The sequence below is a fragment of the Nuphar pumila genome, chromosome 15, assembly GCF_984573655.1.
Source record: "Nuphar pumila chromosome 15, dmNupPumi1.hap1.1, whole genome shotgun sequence".
In the NCBI taxonomy this organism is placed as follows: domain Eukaryota; kingdom Viridiplantae; phylum Streptophyta; class Magnoliopsida; order Nymphaeales; family Nymphaeaceae; genus Nuphar; species Nuphar pumila.
Genome location: NC_143263.1, coordinates 38,666,286 through 38,693,965, shown reverse-complemented (window position 1 = coordinate 38,693,965; position 27,680 = coordinate 38,666,286). Strand labels below are relative to the sequence as shown.

Genomic DNA, 27,680 nt, shown 5'->3' with positions numbered 1-27,680 from the left:
CTTTGATTGTGATGAGATATGCGGAAACATACAAAGTGCTAAAAGCACTTACAATGATTTAAAAAGGACTCAATATCTAAATTCATTATATTTTTCACAAAAAGAAATGTGCATAAAGGCTCCATAATGCAAAAATGTCTACGAAGAGACAATACACATGTAAGCACAAAAGGCTTTATAAAAGATGTGCACGAAGGCACTCATACAATACTTGAACAAATACACACCAAGGTGTAAACAAACATGCACTAAGGCATGTATTTCATAAAAAAGAGGGAATGCATACAAGCGCAAATATTTGAGAAACAAATGTGCACAAAATACAAAAATACACAAAAGTGAGCAAGTATGCACTTTATAAAAAGAGCAATGCTTGAAATTCTCAAACTTTAACAATTGCAATTGAGGACAAATAAAACCATATTATGGCCAATGTAGGCATTTTTAAAAGATATTATTAAGAGGTTTTGAAACCTTATGAAAAATACAAACCAACAAGTTTATAAAGATAAAAAATGAAATCATTTATACCAAAAGGATGCAATAGATGAATTATGCACTCTATGTAGTGTGAGAAATTCCTTTTAAAAAATCTTTCCTAATGGTTTATCATAAACAATTTTTCAAAAAAGAAACATTGAAAAACTTTTAGGAGTTCTTATAAGTTATCATTAACAAGAACTACTTTAGGATTCAACAAAGATTTTAGAGGTGAGAGATTTTCATATAAGGATTATATCAAATTTTTCAAAAAATGCACTAAAATTCATAATAAAAAAGAGGAACTCAAATCAAATTAGGGTTCATATGAGAGTTAAGAAATTTTAAGCAAAGATCATTACTTTAGCAAGAAATCATATATATAATTTTAAAAATTAACTTATAGGTCAATCATGAGATACTTATGTAAGAATTATAAATCTCACATAATTGAAGGTAATTTTAAAAAACATAAATTGCTATTATATGCGATGAGTAGTTCGATAGACGCAAATTATATATTTGAACAACAAACGAGTTCACCAAATTTGAGTGGAGATATTTTTAAAATATACGAGCATACGAAATGTGAAAAGACATAATTCAACTATCATAACCATTAAACGAACAAACTATATGCAAGAAACATGTTTTCAAATGCATAATACTTTAAGAAAAGGGATACATACCGAATAACTTCAAAACAAAAAGGAAGAGCAATGAATACTTCACCATTTCTTGAGCGACACGCTTTCCGTTGCACCCAAGGACAACCCCATCGTGACCTTGCTCTGATACCATGTTAGAAAATGACTTGAAATACATTGGGTTCAATAATGAACCCATACCTATGCACGTGAAGTGCAAATATACCCATTAAAGGGAAACAACACAAGCACATAATGTGCTAACACATAAAACGCATAAAAAGGGAAAAATATGACATAAAGTCATAAGTTGCATATCATTGAAGAAATAATGGAGAAGGGGTAAAAACCCCATTACAATGGAGCAAGAGCTCCCTCAAAGATTAAGAAATACAAAGGGGAGAGCCCCTATTTATAACAACAAAAAGGAGCCTTGGAGGGGCTCCACTCATAGACGTTGGAGCCCCTCCAACGGTCACAAATGTGACCGTTGGAAGGGGCCCAACGTCTATTTGAGTGGGCCCCCCAAGGTAGCTTTTGGTACTTGAGAAAAAAAGAAATAAAAATAAAAGAAAAAGAAAAAGAAAATAAATTACAATCACATTCATAAAGTGAATGTGCGTAAAACAGAGGAAAAGACTAAAATACCCCTACGGCTAAACAAAAGGAAAATATATATTTTATATATATAAATAGGAGGATACATATACATATATACCATATATGTATATGTATCATCTTTTATATATATAAAATATATCTAATTACAACAATTGATGGGTACATTTTAACAGTTTAAGACCATACAAAGTTTTTTTAAGTTTAAGAATTTTACCTTTTTTCAATACAAAACCCCGACGAAGGATCCATATAAACATCCACATTTAATTCACCATTGAGAAAAGCATTTTTAACATCTAGTTGGTATATGGGTTGCTTTTTAATAGATGTAACGGCTATGAGTGTTCGAACACTAGTCATTCTAGCTACTGGGGCAAAAGTTTCTTCATAATTAATTTCATATTCTTGAGAGTACCATTTGGCCACTAACCTAGCTTTATATCTTTCTAAAGTCTCATTACTCTTGGTTTTAAGTTTAAAAAATTGTCTACATCCTATAGATTTCTTCCCTAAGGGTAATGAAGTTATTTCTCATGTTTTATCATTTTCAAGGGTTTTAAGTTCTATATTCATTGTTTCAATCTATTGTGGAAGATTTTTTACTTCATTATAATGTGATGGTTCATGATAAGAATGTAAAGTTATCAAACATGCTCTATAATTTGGTGTCAATATGTCATAAGATACAAATCTACTTGGTGGATTGGAGACACAATTGGATCTTCTAAGTGAGGTTTCTTATAAAGACGAATTTTGTGAATATTTTTCAAAAACATTTAAAGGATTCCTTTGCTCACGCCGGATATATATTTGTATGAGTTTATCAACAATATCATCATTTTTTTATAGGTGATTCTGCATTCTAATCATTTGAATGCATATTATTATCACTATTTTCATTATCATTCAAAGAATCATCATAAGAAGTCAACTCTTCTTGTGGCAAGAGGTCAAATAGATAAGCATAATCTACTTCCTTGTTTTCCTTGGTTTTTTCAAAACCATTTTCATTTTCCAAAAAGGTTCATCTTTAGAGACATAGTTTGTTACTCTTAGGGTCAAAACATCTATATCCTTTTTTGTTTTCTCCATAACCTATGAATACACATTTAATGGCTTCTGGAGACAATTTATCTCTTTATATAAGAGTACAAAATACTTTCCACCAAAAATTCGCAATAGCTAGAAATCAGGTGTTCTTTCAAATAATTTTTTATAAGGAGATATATTTTTTAAGGATGATGAGGTCATTTTATTTATCAAATACGTTGATGTTAGAGTGACCTCGGCCCAAAAACTTTTTGGAATATCTTTAGAAATAATTAATGTCCTAGTGGTTTCTATAATATGCCTATGTTTTCTTTCGGCTAATTCATTTTGTTGAGGAGTTCTAGGACATAACTTTTGATGACAAATCTCATTTTATTCTAAATAATTTTGAAACTCATTTGATAGGTATTCACCACCCGAATCGGATCTAAAAATAAAAATGCTGCTTTGAAATTGATTTTTGACAATCATATGAAATTTTTTTTAAAAAAAGAACACATCGGATTTGAAGTTAAGGAAGTAGATCCACACATATCTAGTGAAATCATCGATAAAAGTAATATAATATAAATATCCCCCTTTTGATATGACGAGAGAAGGTCCCCAAACATTCAAATGCAATAATTCAAAAGGTCTCTTAGAGACAAAATTTTATTAAGAAAAGGGATGGATTTTATCTTTTCAAAGACACGATCTTTGCAAATTAAATATTTTTTATTACAAAATTTTTTGCCAAATGGAAGAAGACACATCTTTGAGAAGCTTGGATGTTCAAGTCTTTTATGACAAGTTTCAATATCTTTTTCTTGAACATAATTACAAAAATAATTTGGAGAAAAATTTAGATAATTCACGAAGTAAAGATCTCTCTTTCTATGGCCTTGCCCAATCTGCTTCTCAGACTGAAAATCCTGCACAGAGCAACCCTTAGATGAGATGGAAATTTCATATCCATGATCGAAAATTTGAGAAACGAAAAAGAGATTTAAATTTAGTTGTGGAACAACCCTAACTTTTGGTACACAAAAATTTTGAAAATAATCTAAGGATACAATACTTTTAATTTGCAAAAATGTTCCATCGACAGTGGAAACATAGGTATTTTGAGTTACTGCATAAATGGAATAGACCATTCTCATGAGGTGTTGTATGAAAGGAGGCTCCTGAATCAGTGATCCAAGAAGACATACCTGGAGGAGAAGATGAGGCTATCGCGGCACCCAATGTAGATGGAGATTTGAGTAATTATTGAAGTGCCTTCGATAGTTGAGCAAGTGAAAAAGAGTCTCTTACATTTGTTCATCCTTCTTTGGTGTGGATTCTTCAACGGAGGCCACCTTGTTCTTTGGAGAATCATTCAACTTGAGGCTATTAGGCCTTATGTGCCCTGATTCATGGAAATGATAACAAATAGCCTTTTTGTAGTTACCTTTATAGCTATTTTGCCTCCCAAAGTGTGGAGGCTTGTAAGATTTCCTATGATTGTCGGGTTTAGAAACGGTCAATACTTCATCTCCTCCCTTAATCATACCAAGACGAGTTTCTTCTTGGCATATTTCGACAACGGCATCTTCCAAGGGAAGAGGTTTAGATCGATGAAGGAGAAAAGATCTTGTTCAAATTCGGGCCTAAGCCCATGAAAAAATTGGAAAAAATGCTTTTTTTTATTTTTTCCCTTCTTAACTCAACATCCTCACTAGCAACCCATTTGGGTTTAAGAAGGAATAACTCGTCCCATAGAGGACCAAGAGTATTTTTTCTTAAAGAAAAAATTGCCTTGCAAGGTCTTTTTGGGTATACACACCCTTCATAAAAAATCATGTTGCATTAGCTTTGCGGAACTTAGCAATGTTGGCACATATTTTGAACTCAACATTATTCATGAACCATGCAAAAAAATTTGCATGTTTACTTTCTCAATCCTCTACCTTTGATTGATGATCTTCAATGGCTTTAATTCGAGCATCTCCTTTCAACACTTTTTCTTGATTTGCTTCCAAATTAGTGAGCTCGAGTTGAAGCTCCAGAATAGAGTTCATCACGTATCCTCAAAGCTTCTTGCCTTTGAGGTTATTTTTCATAGTGGATGCCCACGTCATGTAGTTGGAACTATTTAATTTTAATGAGAGATCTATCTTTTGTTCATTCTCCATTTTGGCTTGATAGAAGAAGGAAGAGAAAATATGGAAGACCACGAAAAAGCTCCTTCACCTTGAGTTTCGCAAGCACCACAAACACTTTGAATGCTATCTCACAAGCACGATATGACCACTTTCCCAAAGAACCAAGAGCACTATGGCTCTAATACCATGTAACGAATTATACAAAATTGTTAGAACAAAGTGCAAATGCACGTACAAGTCCAATAGTGAACAAGGGCACGAAGGCACAACAAGCACAAAATAATACAAGTCCACTATGGGACAATACAAAGAGCCAATAAAGGGCAACAACTAAAAAATATATTCTTTATTGAATATATACTTGGAAAAGCATAAGAATAATAGGGGGTGAAGACCCCTATTTATACACAACAATAACAAAGAAGGAGGGAGACCCTTGGGATCTCCCAATGACTCTATGGTCTGAAAAGACCATAGAGCCCCCATTGGTCTCCCTTAATTATATGAAATAAAAATAAAAAAGGAAAAATAAGAAAAGGTAAAATACTGTTTTAATAAACAGTATTTATATACATGTGAAAAGATAGAAATGCCCCTATAGGGCATTTAACTATTACACGACAAAAATAAATATATATGAATATATGTATATGTACACACACACATATTTTAACAGTGAACAAAAGCTTAACCAAATTAGGTTTCAAAATTCAAAAAGGAGGCCAGTCAAACATTTTATTTTTTCTCATGTGGTGATGATGTTTCCGAAGTTCTGCAGGAAATTCAGATCATTTATATGCATCTATGAAATATATTTGTAGGATTCCCTAGTTTCAGTTTTTCAATGATATAGCTATTTTGAAAACATGCCATAAGGGAACAAAAAGAAGTGGGATACATCATATTCACCGCTACTAAAAATTGGCCTGTGTTTCTACATAGAATTTGATTTGAGCTAGAGACATGTCCTTGTACCACTATCAAATAATGGCCTCTACTTTCTTTATAGTATTTGATTTGAGCTACATGGACATTTGAAAATTACATGCTTTCTGTAAAATAATAGTACTATGACAAGAAATAAGTGAGGTGTATTCTAAACCAGCCCTAAGGCATAAGCATAAACAATTGCCAACCAAAGAATCTTCGTTAACAAGATCTTCCGTCCCTAGTTTAGCTAGAATGTTGCCATGAAGAAACTTAGTGGTTGCACCCAAATCATTGAAAGACCCAATCAATTGGTCCATGTATGCTTGCTATATCACTTCTGTCATAATGAATTAGATATGCAGATAGAACTGATCTATCCTATGCAACAGGTTATGGAATTACTGACAGCATGCATCAGACATTTATCATGTAAGATGATTATCTAAGACACTAGTTCAATGTGTTTCATTTGCTATATTATAGACAAAAAATCTCCTACATGCCACAAATCAAAATATATGTGGTTTCATCAAGTAGAATTATCAGTGAATGTTCTAGCTTAAATAAAGGACAAGCAAACAGTTTCATTAATTAAGAAAGGAAAAAATGCCAGAATAACTTCATGAACTAAGAAAGAAAAGAATTCCAGCAATGGAAGGGAAAATAAAAGGGTTCAAGAAACTCATGAAGAGAAAGAGCAGAATAACCATAAAAAGAAGACAACCAGAAGGAACTGTTCTTTTAGAAAAATGAGCAGCTAACTAAACTCAGAGGTAATAAATATCAGGAACGTGGCCCTTGACATGACAGCATGTTGATATTGTCTCCGGTTGCATCTAGCAATTCACGCTATACTTCTGATCATTTTGTAGATCAGTGTTTGCTATGCAGTTTCATATTTAGTTTCTTTACTAAGAAAATTTGTAATTGTCACGCTCCAATCAAAAGATATTGCAATTTTTTAATATCTTGCTGAAAAAAAGGGTCTGTTTTAGTTCCTAATATTCTCTCATCCTTGTCACTTCCTTCAATATACACCATAATTTCAAATCATTTATTGGAAGAACAATCAATCTAGTACCATATGGCTGCACCTTTGTTGAACCAAAATGGTTTAATTGGACCAACGTGTGCCAAATCCATATTAGCCATTTATGGATCCAGTGGACCTCAATCAAACTTAATGAGGTCCAAGTTTGATCCAATTTTATTAAATTGAATTTAGATTAATGGGCCAATGGAGCCAAAAGTTGTATCATGAGTCTAATGTGTATTTGAACCTTACGGTCTAAAGATTGTACCAACCCTCGTGTTCTTGGAATACGATCTAAGACCCAAAGGATATCTGGGAGTGGAATCTTTGTCATACCGTTAGCTTCATGAAGCAATTTATAGAAATAGAGAATAAAAGTGAAAACATCGTTTTCATAGCATCCTCACCCCAACTCTCTTATAGTATGCAAACACCAAGTTTAGGAAAACAGAGAACTCAGAAACCTTTAGTTCGCATATGAGAAGCTGCTGTCCTACATATCCAAACAAAAACCTACAATGATTTCAACAAGGAAAGCTTCAAACAGAACTATCGTTGAGAGAATAATATCTGGCTCTTTGAAATTGTAAACTAATTTTTCTAGGATTCCAACTAAAGTAATTGAATATCTTTTGCTATCTCAATCAAAACAATATCAAATTCGCAATTTCAATGCCACATCAAATTAGAAAGGGTAGCATGTCGATGCACAAAAAGAAGGCCTTAGCTCTTTCTTTTTTCCCAATTTTTTTGTGAGTTGTTGCTGGAAAGAATTGATTGAAACTTCAAAACCGAAAAACGCACTCAATTTACTTGGCTCCTCCATTATCACATAAATTTTGAAACAGTCGCAGCATAGATAAAATCCATTTTTCTTTAAGTTATTATCCATTCAAGGCCATGAACAGCACAAGAAAGAACTTCACCTCATCTCCCACATTCTCCCGCATCGAAAAAACCCGATCAACAATCCATCGTACGACTGGATAAACTTGATCATAATCCAGACCTTGAATTTGGTGACTTTCAAGAGGATATGGACAGCCAATAGACCGCAATTCACTATCAATCATTTCACCAACCTTCCTGTATCACAAAGTACGAACTTAAATCACACAAAAGAACCATACAAATCACATTACCCGCTATACAAGTAAGAACCCCATAAAATTCCAGTTATGATTACAATCATGACTATTATATATTGCAGAAGGAAGATAAGCACAAACTTAAACATGGGAATTGATAGCAATCATGTTAATAACTCAATGCTGCTTTAGTTAGCAGTTTTGCTTCCTTGAGGATGACCACAGATATTAAAGTTTTTTATAGAAAAACGTATGATTCTGAAGAGCATAGATTGATGAAAACACGAAACAAGGGATGCCCAATTCGTAAAACGCAAAAAGAAGAGGTTGGTATTCACGATTTATCTTGGAGAGCTATGCCATCATCGTAAGAAGCGACGCCGGTGTTGCAGAGAGCAATGCACCATGAGAGACCACCGGTGAGCCTGTCGAGGAGGGAGAAAGAAGACTCTTGTGCTCTCGAGTAACCTGTTGATGCCAACAGGTCCAGAATTTTCTGCGAAAGATCGGATTCAGACTCCATGGAGAGAGAGAGAGAGGATTGGTCTGTTCGAAGATTCGACCCAAAAGAGCCAAACGATCCGTGTTCGGGGGTTAGAATGAGCGCCAATGGGGCTCGTATCCCTATGCGTGTCGGCATCACTTAGCATAGAGTATGGTGTGGTTGTAAAGACTTAAAGTACTCTTTCTCACCATTTTTGTCAAAAATGAATAAAAATATCTTTCATCTAAAGAAGTAAAACGATGGTTCGAGATCCTTCATCTAAAAAAGTAAAACTTCGGTTTCAAAAAAAAATAAAAATATCCTTCACGCAGAAAAGGAAGAAAGTTTCGTTTTCACCCTAAGCAGTAAACGTTTGCACCATCTGCTATAACAGGAGCTCTCTCTGACAACACACCCTTTATCATCGTCTACTGTCATTCTTTTTTTGTCCTACCTTGGATATATAAGAAGTCATATGTGCACTCTCCCCTTTCAACCTCTCTTCTTCTCCAACACACTTGGACATAAGTTCATTGAATGTCTATTCATCATTATGTGTGTTGTAAGAGATTTTGAAAGGTCTGTATTTTAAATGTAAGGATGTACGAACTAAATGCACTATAAAAGAATCAGAGATGGTGAGCTTCATGTCATTTAACTGAGACGCTATGTTCCTCATCTCTAAAATGTGCTGACGAATGTTTTCCCCTTCAGTATATTTCATAGATATGAGTTTTGACATTAAGAAAATGTATAGAGCTTGATCCATCTAAAATCACAGAATTAGAAATTGCATAACAAAAGACACGTATCAAGAAGCATTCATACGAGACTAAAAATTTAATGGAAAAAACAAAAGAATAAAGGCCCTTGATATGCTTATTTTCAGGCGAGTGAAGAGGGTCATCGGAGTCCTACTTTGGTAAGAGCTACGACACGCGAAACCATTTTGCCTACCGACCATATTCGGTAAAACTAAGGTTCTTGTGAAGTTAGACCATCAACACAAGGTACATTTGGATACACATGTGTGATGTATCTCAACACATTTATCTTATTTTACCCTACTTAAATTTCAAACACGATAAAACTACAATTGGGTCGTTTATCGTTTCATGAATATAAGTACAATAGTAATATTGGCTAAAACCATATGATAGTACAAAATTTTGACAACATATGTGTATTCAGTCACTTTGGTGACATGAATACACTAAATTATCTTATTATCCTTGATGCCAATATTTAAACAACGCCTTGAAATGGTTCAAAACTGGATGAACCTATCATATGACCCTCAAAAATGATTCGAAAACTAAATGAACTGGTCAAATGATCCACAAACCGGTCTGAAAACTGGATGAACCGGTCAAAATGACTCACGAACCGGTCCTAAAACCATATGAACCGGTTAAATGACCGACGAACCGGTCCTAAAACCGCACTAACCGATTGACCAGTTAATTAGAGACTTTGTGTGGAACAACAACCAAGAATGGAAAAATCACAGGCACCTTTTGAATTAGTACACTGTTTGCTTACAGGAAGGAGGGAGGTCTTGATGTAAAAAGGCTAGATGACTCAAATCAATCAAGCCATATTAGCAAAACTCGGATGGATGGTTCCAGTCATGATAAGAGCCCATGGATACAACTTGTATAGATTAAATATGAGAAACACAGTTCCTTCTGGTACAGCTGGAGGAATGGGAACAGGTTGTGGGGGGTGGCAAAGTGTGTCTGCCACAGCAAACGTGATAAAAGTGGGCGCAAAATGGAGGACAGACAATGGAACCGATGTTGACTTCTGGTTTGATCCATGGGTAGGGAATTTTTCTTTAATAGATCGTTGTAAAGGTAATATCCTTATCAAAGAACTGGATTGTATGAAAAAACTGAAAAGTAGCTGATCTTTTGGACAACTCTATTGAGGGTGGCTGCAAATCAGCCAATAATGTTGTGCAAGATGGTGAGAGCCCGGTGACTCGTGATATGGAGATTCTAATAAACAATTGTCCACACGATATTCATAGAAAGGATGAGTTAACATGGGAGAGGCGTCAATCATTACAGAAGGTAGCATGGCATATAGTTAGAAGGAAAGGAAGTGAATACAACCACCACAAATTTATTTGGCCTAAGAAGCATTCAAATAGAGCTGCACTTGCACTCAGATTTGCAGTTGGTTTGAGACTTATGACTCAAGAATGTATGCAACACCTGGGATTTAGCATGGCGAGCGTATGTGATCTGTTTTGGCAAAAGGAAGAAAGCAGTAGCTCCACTTGTGATCTGTTTGTTAAGTGCAAGGTAAGTGTTACAATTTGTTAAAAAAAATCTGGGAGCTAAGATACAAATCAGTGTTTAATGGATGGGTTGGGTCTATTCAATACATGATGGTTGAAGTCCTTATTGAAATTCGGTGACATGTATTGCAAATATGTGGGGAATAAACATTAATGAAATTTGTGCTGTTTGCACAAAGGTGGATAGCCCCTAAAAAGGCTAGATGAAAATTAACACATTTAGTATATGCCATAATCATTGGACTATTTCCCAAAAATGAACATGCTCTTAAATACATTTATTCATTAGTTCAAAACTTAATCTATAATCATTAATTCAAAAATAAATATACTTACAAGTACATTCATTTATTCATTTAATAATAAATCAGTTCATACATTCATTCTGCTCATTCATTCTAAAATGAACCGGCTATTACATACATTCATTCATTTATTAAAAAATGAACCTCTCGTATATACATACATTGAATCATTTATTAAAAAATAAACTTGCTCATACATACATTCATTCATTCATTCAAAAATAAGCATGCTCATGCATACATTCATTTACTAAAAAATAAACATGCTCATAAATTCATTTATTTAAAAATAAACTTGCTCATACATTCATTCATTTATTTATTCAAAAATGAATATACTCACTCGTAGCTCCTCAGGTGTGTTTGTTGCTCCTCGATGACCCAAACGTAGTTATCGATAAGCTCAACTTGATTTTGTATAATGAAATCTGTTACAACAAACATAGCCTTTAGCATGCAATTTTCGCCCTATGAAAGAGTCAACTCTGCAGTAGCCCCACGTGCAGTCCTTCTATGCTTTTGACTCATCAACACATATTCCTTATCATCTTCCTCAATAGGACTCTTTCTGAAGGGACTGCCTACAAAATGTTGGGATTGAGCAACTACATCCTCATTATCGTTGACAAGTACCATAGAGGACAAGTCGATGTCTTTGTCATTGTCACGCTAGTCTTCAAGTTCAAAGAAGAATATGATGAGGTAATCTTTTGTTCTATCCTTTATTGTCAGCAAAATGGTTTTGTTAACTACATAAGGGTGATTGGTTGGTTGTTGAACATAGTCAAATTGACGAACTACTCAGCTAGCCATTTAACACTTAACTTCATTCATGTTGTGCAACCAAATGTTCATCCTCATGATGGCCTTTGCTTGCACAACCACATCCTGATTCTCGTCTTCTTGCTTCACGTCCTCGCAGGGGCACTACTTTACCTACATATCGAACATTCATTCTTGGTTAGTCCTATATTGTATTACTTATAAACATGTATAAATTATTATCAAAATTACTTATATTTGTCATGGTCATTATTCGCAAGAAGTTTAAGTAACGGACTTTGTTCATGTAATGACCAGACACTCTTCGATCAATCTTTTGTTTGTTGTTTGATTGACTCCATATTGCAATATATGGAAATTCAGGGAGAGTGTGACATCTCGTAGGCCTTCCAATATATATGTGCTCTCATATCTAAATCTACAAAGATTCATAATGATTAATACATATTAATACATAAAATATTACATAAAAATATTAAATAATATTTTAATTTAAATCAATAATTTAGGTACAAATGAATGAATAACTACCTCCAACACCAATATGTCGATTATGTTCATTATTCAAGTTCTCACGCTACTCAGACTTGCATAGAGGCATACAAGTGTGGCATCTTCCCATGCGTATTACTTGACAGGATTCAAGTATCTCACCAGTTCAATATGCAAACTATAGATTGAATTTTCACCAATGTCGATGAATATGCATGTGACAAAAAAATAGAGCAAGAATACTCTCAGATCCTTATCCAAGATATTACTGGTACTAGCCTTCCCTCCAACATAAAGTAGTTTCTCCTTTATTTTCCTCAACCTGCAAGGGTCAAAGCGACTCCTCTACCATAATAACTTTAGCCTTTCTCTTAGGAATGCATTATGCTTCGCTCTTAAATAAATATCACACATCTTTAAAATCTCTCCACCGATGTCCACTTGTTGGTTTTCCATGACACTTAAATCTGGTGATTTGTGTCATGTCCTCCAATGTGATGGTCATCTCATTATTTCTGAACTAAAATGTGTTGATTTTAACATTTCAAAACTACACAGCGATCTCTATGAAAATGTGACTAATGTTTCATGGTGTGATCTTCAAAAAAAAATTAAAATGCATATGATCAAGCATGTCTTTCGCATTATTTGAAAGAGATAGAAATCATTGTTATGCTTAGAACCAGTAGACTCGGTGCATGTGGCATACATGATCACTTTCCTCATATTGTGGCTCCTATATATATGTGTGTGTGTGTGTGTGTGTGATTAAATGTAAAATAGAGAATGATTGCAAACATCTTAAAAACATTTATATGCAAAATAATAAATGACCAAAGTACCTATCCAAGAGCATCAGACCTTCTTCGCTGCTTTGATCTCTTTCTCGGAGCTTGCACTTTCTTCTTCACATCTTTCCCTTGTTGAGGTGCTTCCTCTCCTTTTCACAGAGCTCCTCCTACCTTTGTTGAGGTTCCTCCTTGTAACACCTACAAATTTTGACTATTTTAACTTTTAAATTCGAGGAAAAATTAAATTAAATTTGGTTTAAATTTAGGCAAAAATTAAGAGTTTAAGTTGAACTAGGACTATAATTAGATCTATTATAAGTTGTATATCTCGTAGGAGATCCGATTTAGCGATTTTGGATATGGGTTGGTTCAGAAAATACATTTTTTAAAATTGATCGACCTCCATTTTGAGTTTTTTCACTTATATCGGATCCAGAAATAAATTTTTCAAATTTGACTGGACTATATTTTGGACCCAACTCAAAGTTCTAATAGGATGTCACATTGGAATATGGGGGCCAAAGGGTCACGCCCAGCCTAGTGAAGTGCCACATGTAAATGCGGGGCCCATAGGGGCGTGAAAGTGGTCATGGGTATAATGGTTGTTTTTATCCTCTCTATGCCAAATGGTGATTCTAGAATGCGTAGAGATCTTCTAGGTGGATCCCAAGTTATTTGATATTTTTTTTAAAATAATGGATTCTAGATAGGTCATATATGAATCCAAACATTGGTATTTGGATCAAATACTAATTTGGACTAATTAATCAATTTTAGATATATTGGATATGGATCTAAACCATATTAATTGGATGCAATATGGGTTTGGATTAGATTTTGAGACTCGACTCTTTATTAAGGAGTTTAGATTGGACTTGATTTGGTCATTTGATCCAATCTCAAATATATTGGACCTATAGGATGGGACGCTCTGAACAACATCATTACTGTTCTGGTAGAAATTTTGGTTGATCGATGGATCACCTATTAAATTGAAATTGACCTTAACATTCATTATCTAGAAGGCATCAAGATTGACTATCTATACACCCGAATTGGTAGTGATTTGAGTGTTATATAGTCGATCAAAGTACATGCCTAATTGTAGGTCTAAAATCAATATTTTCTAATATCGACTATTTATTTTTGGCTGATTCGTGTAGATACAATTAAATCTAAGACCACCACGATTATCTACATTTTGAGAGCTATCAAATCAACTATTTAAACATCAAATTTTATGAAGTTCTGAGGATTGTAGGCCTCTTAGAAGGTTATTCTGTCACTAGAGCCCAAGCGAGAGTGAGAAGTCCTCACCTTTCTTATTTTATTAATAAAGGAGATTAATAGATATTAACCTTTTATATTAGATATGAGACTCTTGCTTAAGCCCATATATAAATAGAGGTTCTTATGAGAAGGATTAACAAAATTAGTTATCTCTCCCTCTCTCATTCTCATTACAATTCTTTAATCTCTTTATCTCTTCTCTCTCCTTCTCTTTTTCATCTTCTTCTTCCTTCTTCTATCTTAGAGTTTTTTTATCAGCCATTAAAGCTACTCCAAGGTTCTAATACTGGGGACGAAGGCATTTACACAATAAAAAACTCAGCTAAGGTAGGATTCATCTCACTCGTACTTGTAGATTAAATGCAAGTGTATAGATCGTGCGCCTTATCGATTCTACGATCTGGTCCATGGTGGATCAGACCTGAAACAAATTAGAAAAGTATTTAAAATTTATTTTTGAATTAATACCATGGGTTAAAAATATTGAAAAATACGTTTGCAATAAAACTATGCCCAAACGGCTAAACAAAAAAATTGAGTAATATAAAATGCATAGTTTTGTGTTCCTACATGATTTAAAGATTGTATGTCATTGTTTTCAGCATGATTAAAGAAACATTTGTTTTCTTTCATGTATTTACGGTATGAATCATGTTTCTGCAAATTTATTTTATGTGTTGTATGATGATTTAGCATGCGAGCATCTTAAATTAGATATTATGAGCACAAATCATGAGTTACATTGATAGTTTAGGATTTGATGCATGTTTTATGACCATGTAATATTTTCTATGAGACTACGTGATGCATAGGTACTATGTATATAGTGGATGAATTATTGAACTTCAATATTATATGTTGATGTTTGTGTTTTTCTTATATTTAGCATACATCATATGTCATGTTTTTTTCTAATTGATTTATTAATAATTTTTGTAGCTCTTGAATCGGATCACTTCTAGCCAAATCCTTTTATGAAGATCTTTTAGACATCTAGGAGGTATTTTAGAATAAAATTAGGCCCCAGTGGTAGTATAGAATTGAGGGTTATAGTTGCTGCAACATAAGACAAAAAATTTGTCATGTATGCAGAGCACATTTCGATAGTCAGTTTTGCAAAAAATCCAACAAATCAATGATTTGATATTTATAACTGATTTTTAGATATAAATCTTATGTGGATAAATATGAGAAAAATAAAAGAAAAATCAGATTCGTTATTTGAGAATCCAAGAGTCTCACACAAGTTATGTGAAATTCAGGATTCTACAGAAAATTTGGATCTGAAACTGTCTCAAAGGATTTTTTCTATAAAATCAGATGATTTTGAAAGCTAACAAGTATAGCTATCACCATAAAATTTGAGAGGTTGAGATTCCTCACAGATTTGGTTTGGTGACTGCTTCCTTGTGAAACAAATTTTTGTTATGTTTTGATAGAACTAAAAAATAATTTATGGTCTGTAAATTTCTATAGGCAAACAAAATTGTTTTTCTTTAAGCTATCACTTAGATGTGATAACTAACATCTTCTACTATGACTGTGAGTTTTTTAGGGTTCAGATATACTCGATAAGATAGTCTAAAAGACCCATGAACAACCTAAAATTATGATGTATGTCATTCCTAGTTTGGGATATGTCATGTCTTGTAAACATGTTTTGTTTTAAATCTTATGCTTGCATAGGATATGAAATGGTAATCATGTATTTTCTAATATGTGATGTTTCATATTTATGTTGTATGTAAGCATGTTAGTGATTTATACATAATGATATATGAGACTGTATGTTTTCATATGAGTTTTGAGCATGATAGATAGGTCATGCAGTGTGCATGGGCATATATGTGATATTTTATACAATTCATGGTTCATGCTATATTGAAATGAGTTTCATGTATCATATAGTGTGATATGTAGCATGTAATATGTTATAAGTCATATAAGACATGCATTCACTGGGCTCGTAGGTGAGCCAGGTTTAGTAGAACTAGGGGTGTTAGTAAGCACCAAGTTAAATATATAATTAACATGCTCATACACACTTAAGCCTTAAGGAGGCATTATTGGCTCTAAGGTTTGGATGACAAATGACTTGTGTTATATTGCTGTCCTCGAGAGGGACTAAGCTAAGAGATCCTTAGTAGTGGGAACACTTAAACAACCTTAATAAAGAATACCTAGTAGCCTATTCAAACCATGACTACCTTAGAGAGGGTGGTCGGTGCACACGATCGAGAAAAGTGTTGTTAATGTTTTCAGAGAGCAAAGGTGTCTCTATGGGTTTCTTATCTCTGAATGTAGGGGGACCCGGTCTACTAAAAAGGCCTAGCTCTACAGTCTAGTACTCTACAGTGCAGAGTAGGAATCAAAATTTTGCACGGTTTTCAAGGTCATGAATTGCCCAGTGAATGTTTGTACACTCTTCGGATCTTTGAAAAAAATAAAATACATAAAATAATAAACCCCCAAATAATTGTTGAGTGGGAGTTAGGTACCGGGAGTATACCCTCTAAAAGAGAAACAATACATTAAAATTTTTACAAGTATATCAGGGTCATATGTTGTATGCATGTCATATGCTTCATGTATATTTTATGATTACATGCATGGGTGTTGAATATTGGCATACTTGATTTTATATTTGTCTATGATCTGAATTTCTAACAGGTGTGGTTGTAGGTGCTCTTACTAGTGGGTAAGATTTGTTAATTTTAAATGTGTGTGCCTATTACTTATTATGAAATCTTGATCCTCTGTTGTGAATGTTTGTATGTCATGTAATTATCATGTTATAAATGTTTTTAGATTATGAAAAGATGTATGAGATATGTGTTGTATTCTTTTTATGCCTTTGTTATGTTATGTTTCCTATTGAGGTCGTTGTTGATGCCCCTTCTTTTAACATTTTCAGTTAGCGAATAAGCTAGTTGATGATGGCGGGAGGCTCAGGGTAGTTTCAAGAGAGACACATTTCTTTTAAGCTTATGGGAGGATTTGATTTATTCTTATTATTTGATTATTTCATTAAACTTTTAAATTTTTATTAAGTGAGACTAGTGCTTTAAGTTATTTCAATTCAAGTGATGGTTTGATTAAGTTAATTCTAATCTTACATGTGTGAGTTGAGAACTGTAACTCACTCAAGGTTTTAACCATGTTTAAAAGAGTTTTCATTGTATTTCTTGAAAATCATGTAAAGGGTTTAAAAAAAATATTCTTAAATTTTTTATTTAAAAAAATCCTAATTTTTGGGTTTCGGTTTCAAAAAAAAATCTTAAAAATTTCCCTAAATGTAAAGGAACTCCTTCTCTTGCTAGAGTGCCTCTTCCCCTTGTTGATGTTCCTCCTCCTCTTATGGAGATCCCCCCTTCGCCCCTCTATCATCCATGGTCGCATCTTCAACTTCATCTATCTGATCATTTACATTAGCAACAACCTTATAGTGAGTGCATGGGTCAAACAGTTTGTTCGTTGAGTTTCCCTCACCTCTCCATCCTTAGATGCTTCCGAGATAGTAGACATCATTAAACAAACTCTTCATCAATTTTAACATATTCTGCTTCAGTTTTGTGCCACCCAAAGATATGTTAAATGTAATTTGGCCAACATTTCAGATATTTTATATTGTTCATTTAGGGGTGGCTAATAACTGAGACTGCATTCGTATTTTGGCTATAAAGCAAGCTTCCTCTCTATCCACCTTTTAAGTTGATTTCGTACATCATAATATATAAGATGACCCAGTGCATAGTTTTTTTTTCTGGCATTTCTTGTTATACTCCAACACTAATAGATGATATGGGTGTGGGTCCCTCAAACATAGACTTCTCAATCACCATATTATGTTAAACTCTTCAAACTCAATACTAAAAAGCACTAAGAAACACATGATTTAACCTATGACATTAAAGTATACACAATACTAAGAAGCATAAAATTTATTCGTCAATAAGAATAAATTATTAGTCATAGTTATCATTACTACTCCAACAACAACAACAACACTACATACAAAACAACTTAAAATAAATTAAACAGTGAACTAAACTAAAAACATGAGTCTGGAGCCTCTAAGATTTAGAAAATAAAAGTGTTCATAGCCATCAAACAATGTTTGTATGTAGTCCAGAAAAACTAAACTAAAAAACATACATAAAAAGCATAAAAAAATGTTTAATTGTATCAAATAAGAAAAAAAAATTATAATGCCTCTAATACCGCTATAGTGTCTTACATTTTTCAATGTATGATTGTAGGCATATTTTTTGTATGAAAGATAAAGAGGGATACAAGAGAAAATATGCAACTTAAGGAAAGGGTTATCAAAAATATTATGTTTACCAAAAAAACTCATCATTAAGAATGTGCTTATCGAAAAACTCACCATTGATGAATCTGAAAAACTCGACGATTAAATGTTGTCGATGAATCACTGAAAAAAGTGGCCAAAAACAGTTGCCAAAAAAGCTAACGTATTTTTTCGAAGAAGGTTAAGAAGGAGACTACAAGTTGGGAACCTCAAAGAAACCCTAGAATATGTAAAAATAGCCTTGGGGCGCGGATAATCACTTTTTATACCCTCGAAGAGTCACATTTATTATAGTAGAAAAATTGCAAACATGAAAGAATATCGCAAATTTAGATGTGGAGTTAAATAAAGGAGAAAGGAGGTTCACAAAACTTTGGTATAAAATATGTAATTTTGCGAAGATATTTGTGAAGTTATTATCATAAGGAGGTTCAGCAAACTTGTTTTTGTGATTCGTGAAGACCGCAAAAAAGTATGCACGAACATACATTTAAGTAAGGGTTAAAGAAAGGAGAAAGATGCTTCACCTAGTTTCCTGCGATTTTGGTATAAAATATATGATTTTACTAAGGTATTTGTAATTTTACAATTTATAGAGAAGACCATATAAATAACATAATTTTTTTCGCGCTTCATGAGGTCCGTAAAAAAATGTGTGGATCTTATTTTAAATGACAGTTTGCTATATCCGACGAGCAGAGCGATATATCACACGAACTTTGTGAGTTTCTTACATGCAAAGGGTAAAAAAATCCTAACAAAGTTGGATATTTGAGGTTTTTGTAGTACGGTGGATTTTAAGAAATTGTTGGGTTTTTAAGGTAATACATCATTTTTATCGAAACGGTCATTTTATGTTATTTTATCCCATTTGGATAGAAACAAGCCTTGAATTTATTTGATGTTCGGCTAGAAATATGACATGCGTACAAACCAAGATACCTGTAGTGAGCATGCCCAAACAAGAGATGGCGGCTAGGGCCCCAACCTCTGGGTTTTTTCACCTGGATGGAAATGGTTCGGAACCGAAACCCGTCGGTTGTGATAGTACAACGCAACCATCCAGCCATCTCATTCAATACTAAATGCCGGTCATTTATCCATAGGTTAGGTTCATAGGATGCAATATCAAGTGGTCAAGTTATTTTAAACTTGTAAAGTTTATTTGATGCAGATCAAACCAACATTACTATTTCAGGGCCTTAATGTGCAAACAGCTTGATCCAAACCATGCAGCAAAGATTGCAATCATCATCTTTTTTGTGAATTGGTAACAGCCAAATGAGGATTGTTATTTAAGCTTTACCAAAACCCTAACAATTGAAAGCCACAATGTTTAAAACAACTTCCCTATGATTCCTTTGTTCTGGCAATCTTATATTGAATGAGTATTTCCTTGAAGCACACCAAGGCCCACAACAAAATTTATTTGTTTTAAATACAAAGTTATATAAATATAGAATAGGTAACATATCAAGCAAAGTACATTCTCAACAAAAGTTTCTACATTTAGGGGTGACAAACTTTTCAACAATAATACAAAAATGGCACACAAGTGTACACGATAATGACACCACCAAAACTTGCCGAAAGATGCCAACAAATTTCTTCCGAACCCTTCATGAAAAAAACTATTTTTTTCTTTTTTCTTTGTTTTTTTTTTTTTTTTTGCACATCTGACCCTCCAAATGTGATCTACATGTTTAGTTTACTAGTAACTGATATTTAAATCATGCTTTTCCGACATATATGTTGGATTTTTTGAGGCTTGAAAAATCAATGACCTATATAGTATACCTAATTTTCAACCACCAAAAAATCATATTTTTGTCAAAAAAAAAAAGGGGGATTTGGAGCCATGAAGGCAACCAATATTTTCCTTTCTATTGCTGCCCAAGTTGGGCGGTTGACCATTATGTAGGACTTATCTTCGGTGCTAGCAATAGTACCATGATGTCTACTAGAAAGTCAAAAGTTCCAGGCATTTATGAGAAATGCTCAAAAGATGTCCCGCATACCAGTCCATGTTGGGTGGGTAGCTGAAAGCTTATAAAACGGACCCCTTACAGGTAGGGTTGTCAACGGGTCGGGTTTGGTTCAGACCCAGGTAGAATCAGAATTGGACCACTTTTTTGTGTATGGTATTGGGTCCGGACCCGGGTCAAATCGGGTCTACTATAAGAGAAATCATACCCGGACCTGATAAGAACTACATGAACCAGACCCGGACCATACCTTGTAAAATAATAATTTTTATCATTTTTCATTGAAAATTTGTGGGCCTTAATCCGAACTCAGGTCGGGCCCGGGTTTGGTATAAAATTTTACAAACAATACCTGGATCCATGTATCTATCAAACTTTCGGATCTGGACCTGGGTCATAATCAGGTCTTCTTATTTGTCACCATACACAGATCCTATAGGGTTTGGTCCGGGTAAACCCGACCCATTGACACCCCTACTTATAGGTAGCCAATTTAGCTGATTGTTAGGTGATGCAAGGGTGACCCAAGATGGTGTCCTTTTATGGGTGTTTACACTGTAGTGCTTTTCCAACAAGTAAAAATGAACTGTAAACTCATCTTGGTAACATTTAAAACTAAAAGTCACACATTTAAGGCAGTTAGTGTTCTATAAGCTATTTTATCTTTTGAACCAATTACTGTCTGAATTTCCATATGGTCAGGAAAATGAGGTTGGTGAAATAGTTTGGGATCAATATATTTATTTTTATTTTCCCTTTTTATTGATATTCGACTATGTAAATGCATTGCATGGATTGAGCCTGATATGTAAACATAATCATAAGCCCCTATTCAGGCTAGACCCATGCTCTAATTTAATAATTGGTCTGATCTGTTGACAAGTTATCAAACCTGGATTTGGATAGAGCTCTAATTCTGATTAATTAAGAACCTCTTGCATGCGAAGACTATTTACGTAAACATATGAAGGTTATTTTGATTCAGATTCGGACATGGATTGAGACTTAGCTGTCGTTAAACCTGAGTCCAAGCTCAATAATGTTAATGCTAATGCTAGATCCAATTAGTGTGGATTTATTTGTAACTAGAGGCCAAATCTAGTTCCTAGATTTGTTTACATCTAACAAACACTCCTTTATGTTAGCCACATATGCCCCTATCTTTCTACAAAAGATCCAAACCATGCATGTTTGATTTGAATCCAGTCGACGTGACTTGGATCTGAATCCAAAACCTGACAAATTTTCCTCTTACAATCTAAAGCCTATCTGGTGTGGTAGTCGGAACAACCTTGATGGTTGGAACGTCTCTTATGAGCTTTGGTGTCACGTTGGTCACAGCAACTGTTTCAGTGTCCACCGTGTAAAACTTCAAGAGCACTGTTCACACCCACTAAGCATAGTTTCCCATTGGATGTGACCGTGCAGCAAAGGATGTTCACCCTGATTATCAAACTTGCAACATCCTTCAACTTCGATTCCTTGAGCCGACCCACCTAACCAGGTATACTGAGCCCTTGTAGGCTTATAACTTCACTATAATAGATACCACAGTGAACAAATATCGGCGAACATTTTAGGTAGAATTACATAAACCAAAAACTATAATTCAAAGTTGACGATATACCCACAAGGGCTCCACTTATCTGGTAGGGTGACTTTGTGAATGCCACCAAGTTGATGGAACATCACAAGTTGGAAACCCACAAGTGGCATCTCCTGCGGTCGCAAGGTCGAAGCTGGGTGTACTCCAGTCCCCCGTAAGCAGGGGGACCTCAAGGGTTTTACCAATTGGAGGTCAGCCAATGTAAGGTTGATGATGAGGGGTTTTTTTTCCTTGGATTATTCAAAAAAAAATGGTCACGGTAAGTAAAGCAATCATTTGCTATTATTATATTGGGGACCATGCCTCAAACCAATATTCATTAAAATTAACAGAGCATAGGCAACTCATCTGTGGAAAAGGGATGGATGGTTATGTCACACTATCATAACCGAGGGGTCTCGGGTTCAAATCTAGTGGAGGTTATCCCCCAAGCATGCCTTATCATAAAGAAAAACTTAGCCTCTCAACATGCACAGTGGAGTGGCATTTTGAGGGGTAATAGCCTTCTAACAACTCCGGCCACTCTGTTCAGCAATAGCCAATAGACATAACACGATACACATACAAGCACTAGACGACATGCATTACTGCAATGTTTAAGCTAACACTAGAAATCACTTGATACTACATAGGAGTTGCCAGAGTTCAATAGGTTCTGGCTCTATCAGGAGAATTCCACCACAAGAGCATATCAATGGCAGAAGTTGAATGATTACTGGAACCCGATACAACGATGCATGCTTGATGTTGAAATGAAAATACCATAATGATGACATACGAACTAAAATGGAACTAGCACTGAAACAATTATGGACTGCTTCCATCTGTTAAAAGTCAAGCAACAAGCTCTTAGAAAACTTCCTGCTAGCAGCTATGCAGTTAGAATAGCAACTAAGAGGTTAGGCACTATATATATACGAGTTTTCACTTCCACAGTCTCACAAACTTGTCATGACTTCCAGAAGCGACAACCCCTGTGACATTTGACACTGCCAAGGCCGTAATCAAGCCTTCATGAGCAGCAAGGGTCATGCGCCTGTTCTCGACCATGTTCCATAGCTCCAGGGACTGAAGAAAGAAAAGCATGTCAGCTGAAACCTTCAGTAAAAATTGTAGGCTGGAGATAGCATGACTTGCCTGATAACATCCAATCACTAGCAATGACGGGTAGTTAGGATGGAAGACGCAAGATTGAAATTTATTGCCGGTACAATTCAGTTCATGAATGCATTCACCTTCGCTTCCAGAACTAAGACTCCAGACCCTAACTGAGTCCTCACTCACAGATGCCAGTAAGTCACCTGTTGTGTCCCAACACACGGAATGGATGGTCTTTGTGTGCGCCTAACATCATGATCCCAGAAAAAGAACTATTTGTTTAAGAAAGCTATCATGGCAGCTGCTTTATAGTAATTAAGAGTTGTAGCTGGACAAATATATAAAACCAAATCTAACGGCCAAGAAAAATACAAGTTTAGATAGTCAACCTGTAGAGTCTGGCGGCAGGCTTGTGTCTCAACATCAAGAATAGACACAACATTCTCAGAAGCTGCTGCAAGGTATTTCCCAACACGGGGTTGAAATCTTAATTGGTTTGAGCCACCCTGTAGGGAAAAACAAGGATTAACACAGAAAAGCAAGCAATACAATATCAATAGAGAAGTAAACAATGTCCTAGCACTAGAATATAAATCAGACCTTGAATACTCTTGTGCAGCTGCCATTGTTAATGCTCCAATACCGGATTTCACTGTCCCCATCACAAGAGCAGATTAGATCCTCTCTATTTGGATGGAAATCCAGAGACGAGACAGACATGGAATGGCCCGTAAAAGTTCGGAGTGAGTAGGAAGGCTGTAGAAGGGGAAAAAATAGCAGTTAATTGAAGCATCAATAACCTGTAAAGGGTGAATACGGAAAACCACAAAACGGATGCATCTTTAGTTAAAACAGACTGCATAGCAAGGACATTGTCTTCATCTGGGTATCCAAAATAACCAATGAACAAACAGCCTTGCTACATGAGTGTGTGCACACACATAAGGAGACATTGAACATCTATGTAGGACTTTGAAGTCTATAATCTACTGGGACATTATTTCATGAAAATCATTTTGACATGATCTATCTCATTAGTAATAACCTGGTCAAATAGCGCTGAGAGTTGAATCATCAACCAAAATATAGAAAAGATGAAAAACAAAAAAAAAAGATGGCATAAACACCTTGTCAGCATCCCAGACCCTGACGGTTTTATCAAAGGATGAGGTAGCCAAACGTGGAATGCTTGGACTAAAACGAACATCAGTGATTAACAAGGAATGCTCCTCCAATGAACTCTTTTGTTTCAAAGTCTCCGCGTACCACAGCACAGCCTGAATGTCAAGTTACCCACATAGTAAGTAAATTGGTAAATAGTGCCACTTTCTCTATTCCAAAGTTAAGACTTCCATTCTTGTTCATCTCAAAATTTCCCTAATCAATTAAAAAATAACTTATTTTTAGTATTCTCGTTACAACTGAATACAAGATTTAGATCTCACCTTTTTCTCATGGCCAGCACTGGCTAATAGTTTTCCATCTGATGAAAAATGGCAACAAGTGATTTTGCTTGAACTTGCCCGAACATGATTAATCTCATTAAATGTAAACCCTGAAAGGATAAGTTTGTCCAAATTAAGAAAAGATTGTTGCAAACAAACTCATCAATAACCAATAATGAACACAGAGAATAAGAACAATAAGTATGACCAGGTCATTCTTAAGTGCAACTAGGTGAGGAAATGAACAAAAATAGAAACATCAATTTACCTTTGGTGCCTTCCATACAATGCCCAACTGTGTCTCTCTGATCTGCATCATCGTGAGACAGGAATGACTCCACATTATCGTCCAATGAACCATCATCCACAAATCTTTCCATCTCAGCCTGCAATTCAATATCTTTGTCATCCCACTGCCAAAATGGAGTGCTAATGAGAATGTATACGAGCATCCATGACATGATCATCAAAGGAAAAGGTTTCCTATCTATAACAAACAATACAAGCTAAAATTGTTTGGGCAAAGAAGTTACTTACAAGTTGATTTGATGGTGACGTAAGTGTTCCAGTTCCATCTGAACCAAACATCATTAAAGCTTTAGATGAGTTAGCAGTATGCTGCAATGGCATCGACATTACGTCGCCTGGTGTATGAGTTGATGGGGTAGAAGGTGCAGAACTTGGCGACGGTCCTGTAGTGTTTGCTGTTCCTGAGCTATTAGCAGGACCTGAAGATGACACTGGCTGCTTCCTTTTTCTTCCACTCTGATTCTTGGAAGCCGTCTTAATCCACAAAAAAGGTGAAAAAAAGACGTTTAAATATCACTCAGATCAAGGTTGACAGGAACTAACAGAACTACTATAGGGCCAGAAAAAAATCTACGGACAACAATTTCAAAGCATAACAGAATCCAATCTACCATCAACATAAATCCAGAAGTATGTATCATAGTGAAAAGAAAGTACAAGACCTGATCAGCTCCTCTAAAGGAATTCGACATGCTGCCATCCATAGCAACACCACCACTGCCTGCTTTATCTTGCTGATGAAGATGATGAATGCTGCTCTGAGACTGCTGACTTGACAGCATGTGCTGCTGGAGCTGTTGCTGATTATTGTTTTGTTGTTGTTGCTGTAACTGTGCAAGCTTCATCTACAAAAAATATGACAATTAGTATTAAAGTTGAAAATAAAATTTAAATAACAGCGATCAGAAGCCATCCTTATCAGACTTTAGGAGAAGTTTCATTTAATAAAGATGCTTCACTATGTAAGTAATGGACCATCTGAGTTGACCTGATTACTGAAATACAGACATCCACGTTAATTTCTGAAACTAGGATTGCAACTAAGGTTGGTACAAATTCAAGATAAACATAATGTGCATGACATCCAACTCTTCATACAGTTGAGCCCTTAACTTAAGTTATTTAACCAAAGAAAAAGGATACTTTGTTCATAACAAACAGAACCAGTATTGTGATATGCAAAGGAAATCTAAGCTACAAATCCTACAAAATAAACTAATGAGTAGATGAAAGGAAAAGAACTTCCAAAAGAATTGGAGGGAAGAAAAAGATGGAATCGCTTGACAGCTAACACGTAGCAAATACAGGATTGGTAGATATAATGAAAGACTATTTTGAATACAAATGATCAATGGACAAATCAAGGATGATATTGAAATATCACTTTGTCACAAAAGTGAAAATGAACGATCCTGAAAAGCGCATTAAAGATTTGCATTACAACCATGCCTGGAGACAAGTTATCCTTATGGCCAACAAATTCCTCAAAAGTACCACAGCAACCTCTTAGAATTGAACTACTATGCATATTACTTAGAACTTGCACATTTCTTCTTTGCTGCCGTGAATAGTACAACAAACATTTGACAGCCGTTAAGCATATGATTACACAGATCAACACAGATATATGTAAAATTGAATAATATATCAACCTGGCAACAATGCACCAACACTAATAATGAAGATGAATGTTAAAGAAGAGAGGAAATTCAAACAAGAAATTAGTATCCTCACTTAAAGAAAATAGTCATTGTAATGTCGCGTATTTTCACACTTAGTTAAATTTAAGATTCTCAAAAATTTGGCTAAGTTCGGGAGAAAAATCGTTTGAACCTCGATTTTAGATTGATGCTTTTGAGTCTGAGCTTGGCCCAGGTCGCATTTTCTATGTCCAAACGATCCAATCGAAATGTGAGAAAAAGTTTTATTTTCGATCTTTAAATTCAAGTGAAATTCGAGCAAAATTCAGGTTATTTTCGAACAAAATTTGGAACTTTAAATTCATGTAATATGTCGTTGGATGCGTCTCAGAATTCTGAGCACAACTATATTTTATTTTTCTCGATTCGGGCTACAGTTGACCCGAAAATCATATTTTTCCAAAAATTAAGCAGTTTATCGATTCGGATCAGGACTTGGATCGGATCTGATGGATTTGATCCAAATTAATATAGATTTGGACTCTATCCAAGACCCATATTAATCTAGATTTGATCCACTTCAGAACCCATTTGGATTTCGGATATGAATTTGGGTCTTGGATTCGGATCCAGATCTATGCCCAACAATTTTCTAACTTTAAATTCATCAAAAAACTTTAAATTTGGGTTTATTTATGTTAAGAAGCCTCCCACATTAATTTAGTAATTTTTTAAAACTTTTGAAAATTTATTTATAATTTAATATTAATTAATTAATTTAATGCAATTCCAAAAATTTATTTTGGGGTTTGTTTAGGACTCTTGAAAGAGCCTTTAAACACCTATGGAAGAGTTCAAAAGGA

General features: G+C 34.7%; 2 protein-coding genes across 3 annotated transcripts in view; both read right to left on the bottom strand.

The window, feature by feature from the left end:
- Positions 1 to 8,495, bottom strand: part of LOC149815173 (paramyosin-like protein) — a 71,848-nt gene extending 63,353 nt beyond the window's left edge. The window contains exons 1-2 of the mRNA XM_089990493.1: positions 8,311 to 8,495; positions 7,811 to 7,970 (exon numbers count right to left, since the gene is read on the bottom strand). Of these exons, the coding sequence (XP_089846619.1) occupies positions 7,811 to 7,970; positions 8,311 to 8,495 (345 nt within the window). The remainder of the gene's footprint in view (positions 1 to 7,810; positions 7,971 to 8,310) is intronic.
- A 14,389-nt stretch (positions 8,496 to 22,884) lies between these two features.
- LUG (transcriptional corepressor LEUNIG) overlaps positions 22,885 to 27,680 on the bottom strand; it is a 74,137-nt gene continuing 69,341 nt past the window's right edge. The window contains exons 10-18 of one of the 2 annotated variants that reach the window (XM_089990028.1): positions 25,840 to 26,022; positions 25,406 to 25,651; positions 25,137 to 25,254; positions 24,869 to 24,978; positions 24,551 to 24,700; positions 24,024 to 24,179; positions 23,813 to 23,929; positions 23,463 to 23,669; positions 22,885 to 23,393 (exon numbers count right to left, since the gene is read on the bottom strand). In XM_089990028.1, coding sequence (XP_089846154.1) covers positions 23,250 to 23,393; positions 23,463 to 23,669; positions 23,813 to 23,929; positions 24,024 to 24,179; positions 24,551 to 24,700; positions 24,869 to 24,978; positions 25,137 to 25,254; positions 25,406 to 25,651; positions 25,840 to 26,022 — 1,431 coding nt within the window. In that variant the 3' untranslated portion in view covers positions 22,885 to 23,249. Of the gene's footprint in view, positions 23,394 to 23,462; positions 23,670 to 23,812; positions 23,930 to 24,023; positions 24,180 to 24,550; positions 24,701 to 24,868; positions 24,979 to 25,136; positions 25,282 to 25,405; positions 25,652 to 25,839; positions 26,023 to 27,680 lie in introns of both variants that reach the window. The other variant, XM_089990027.1, reaches the window with a different exon arrangement.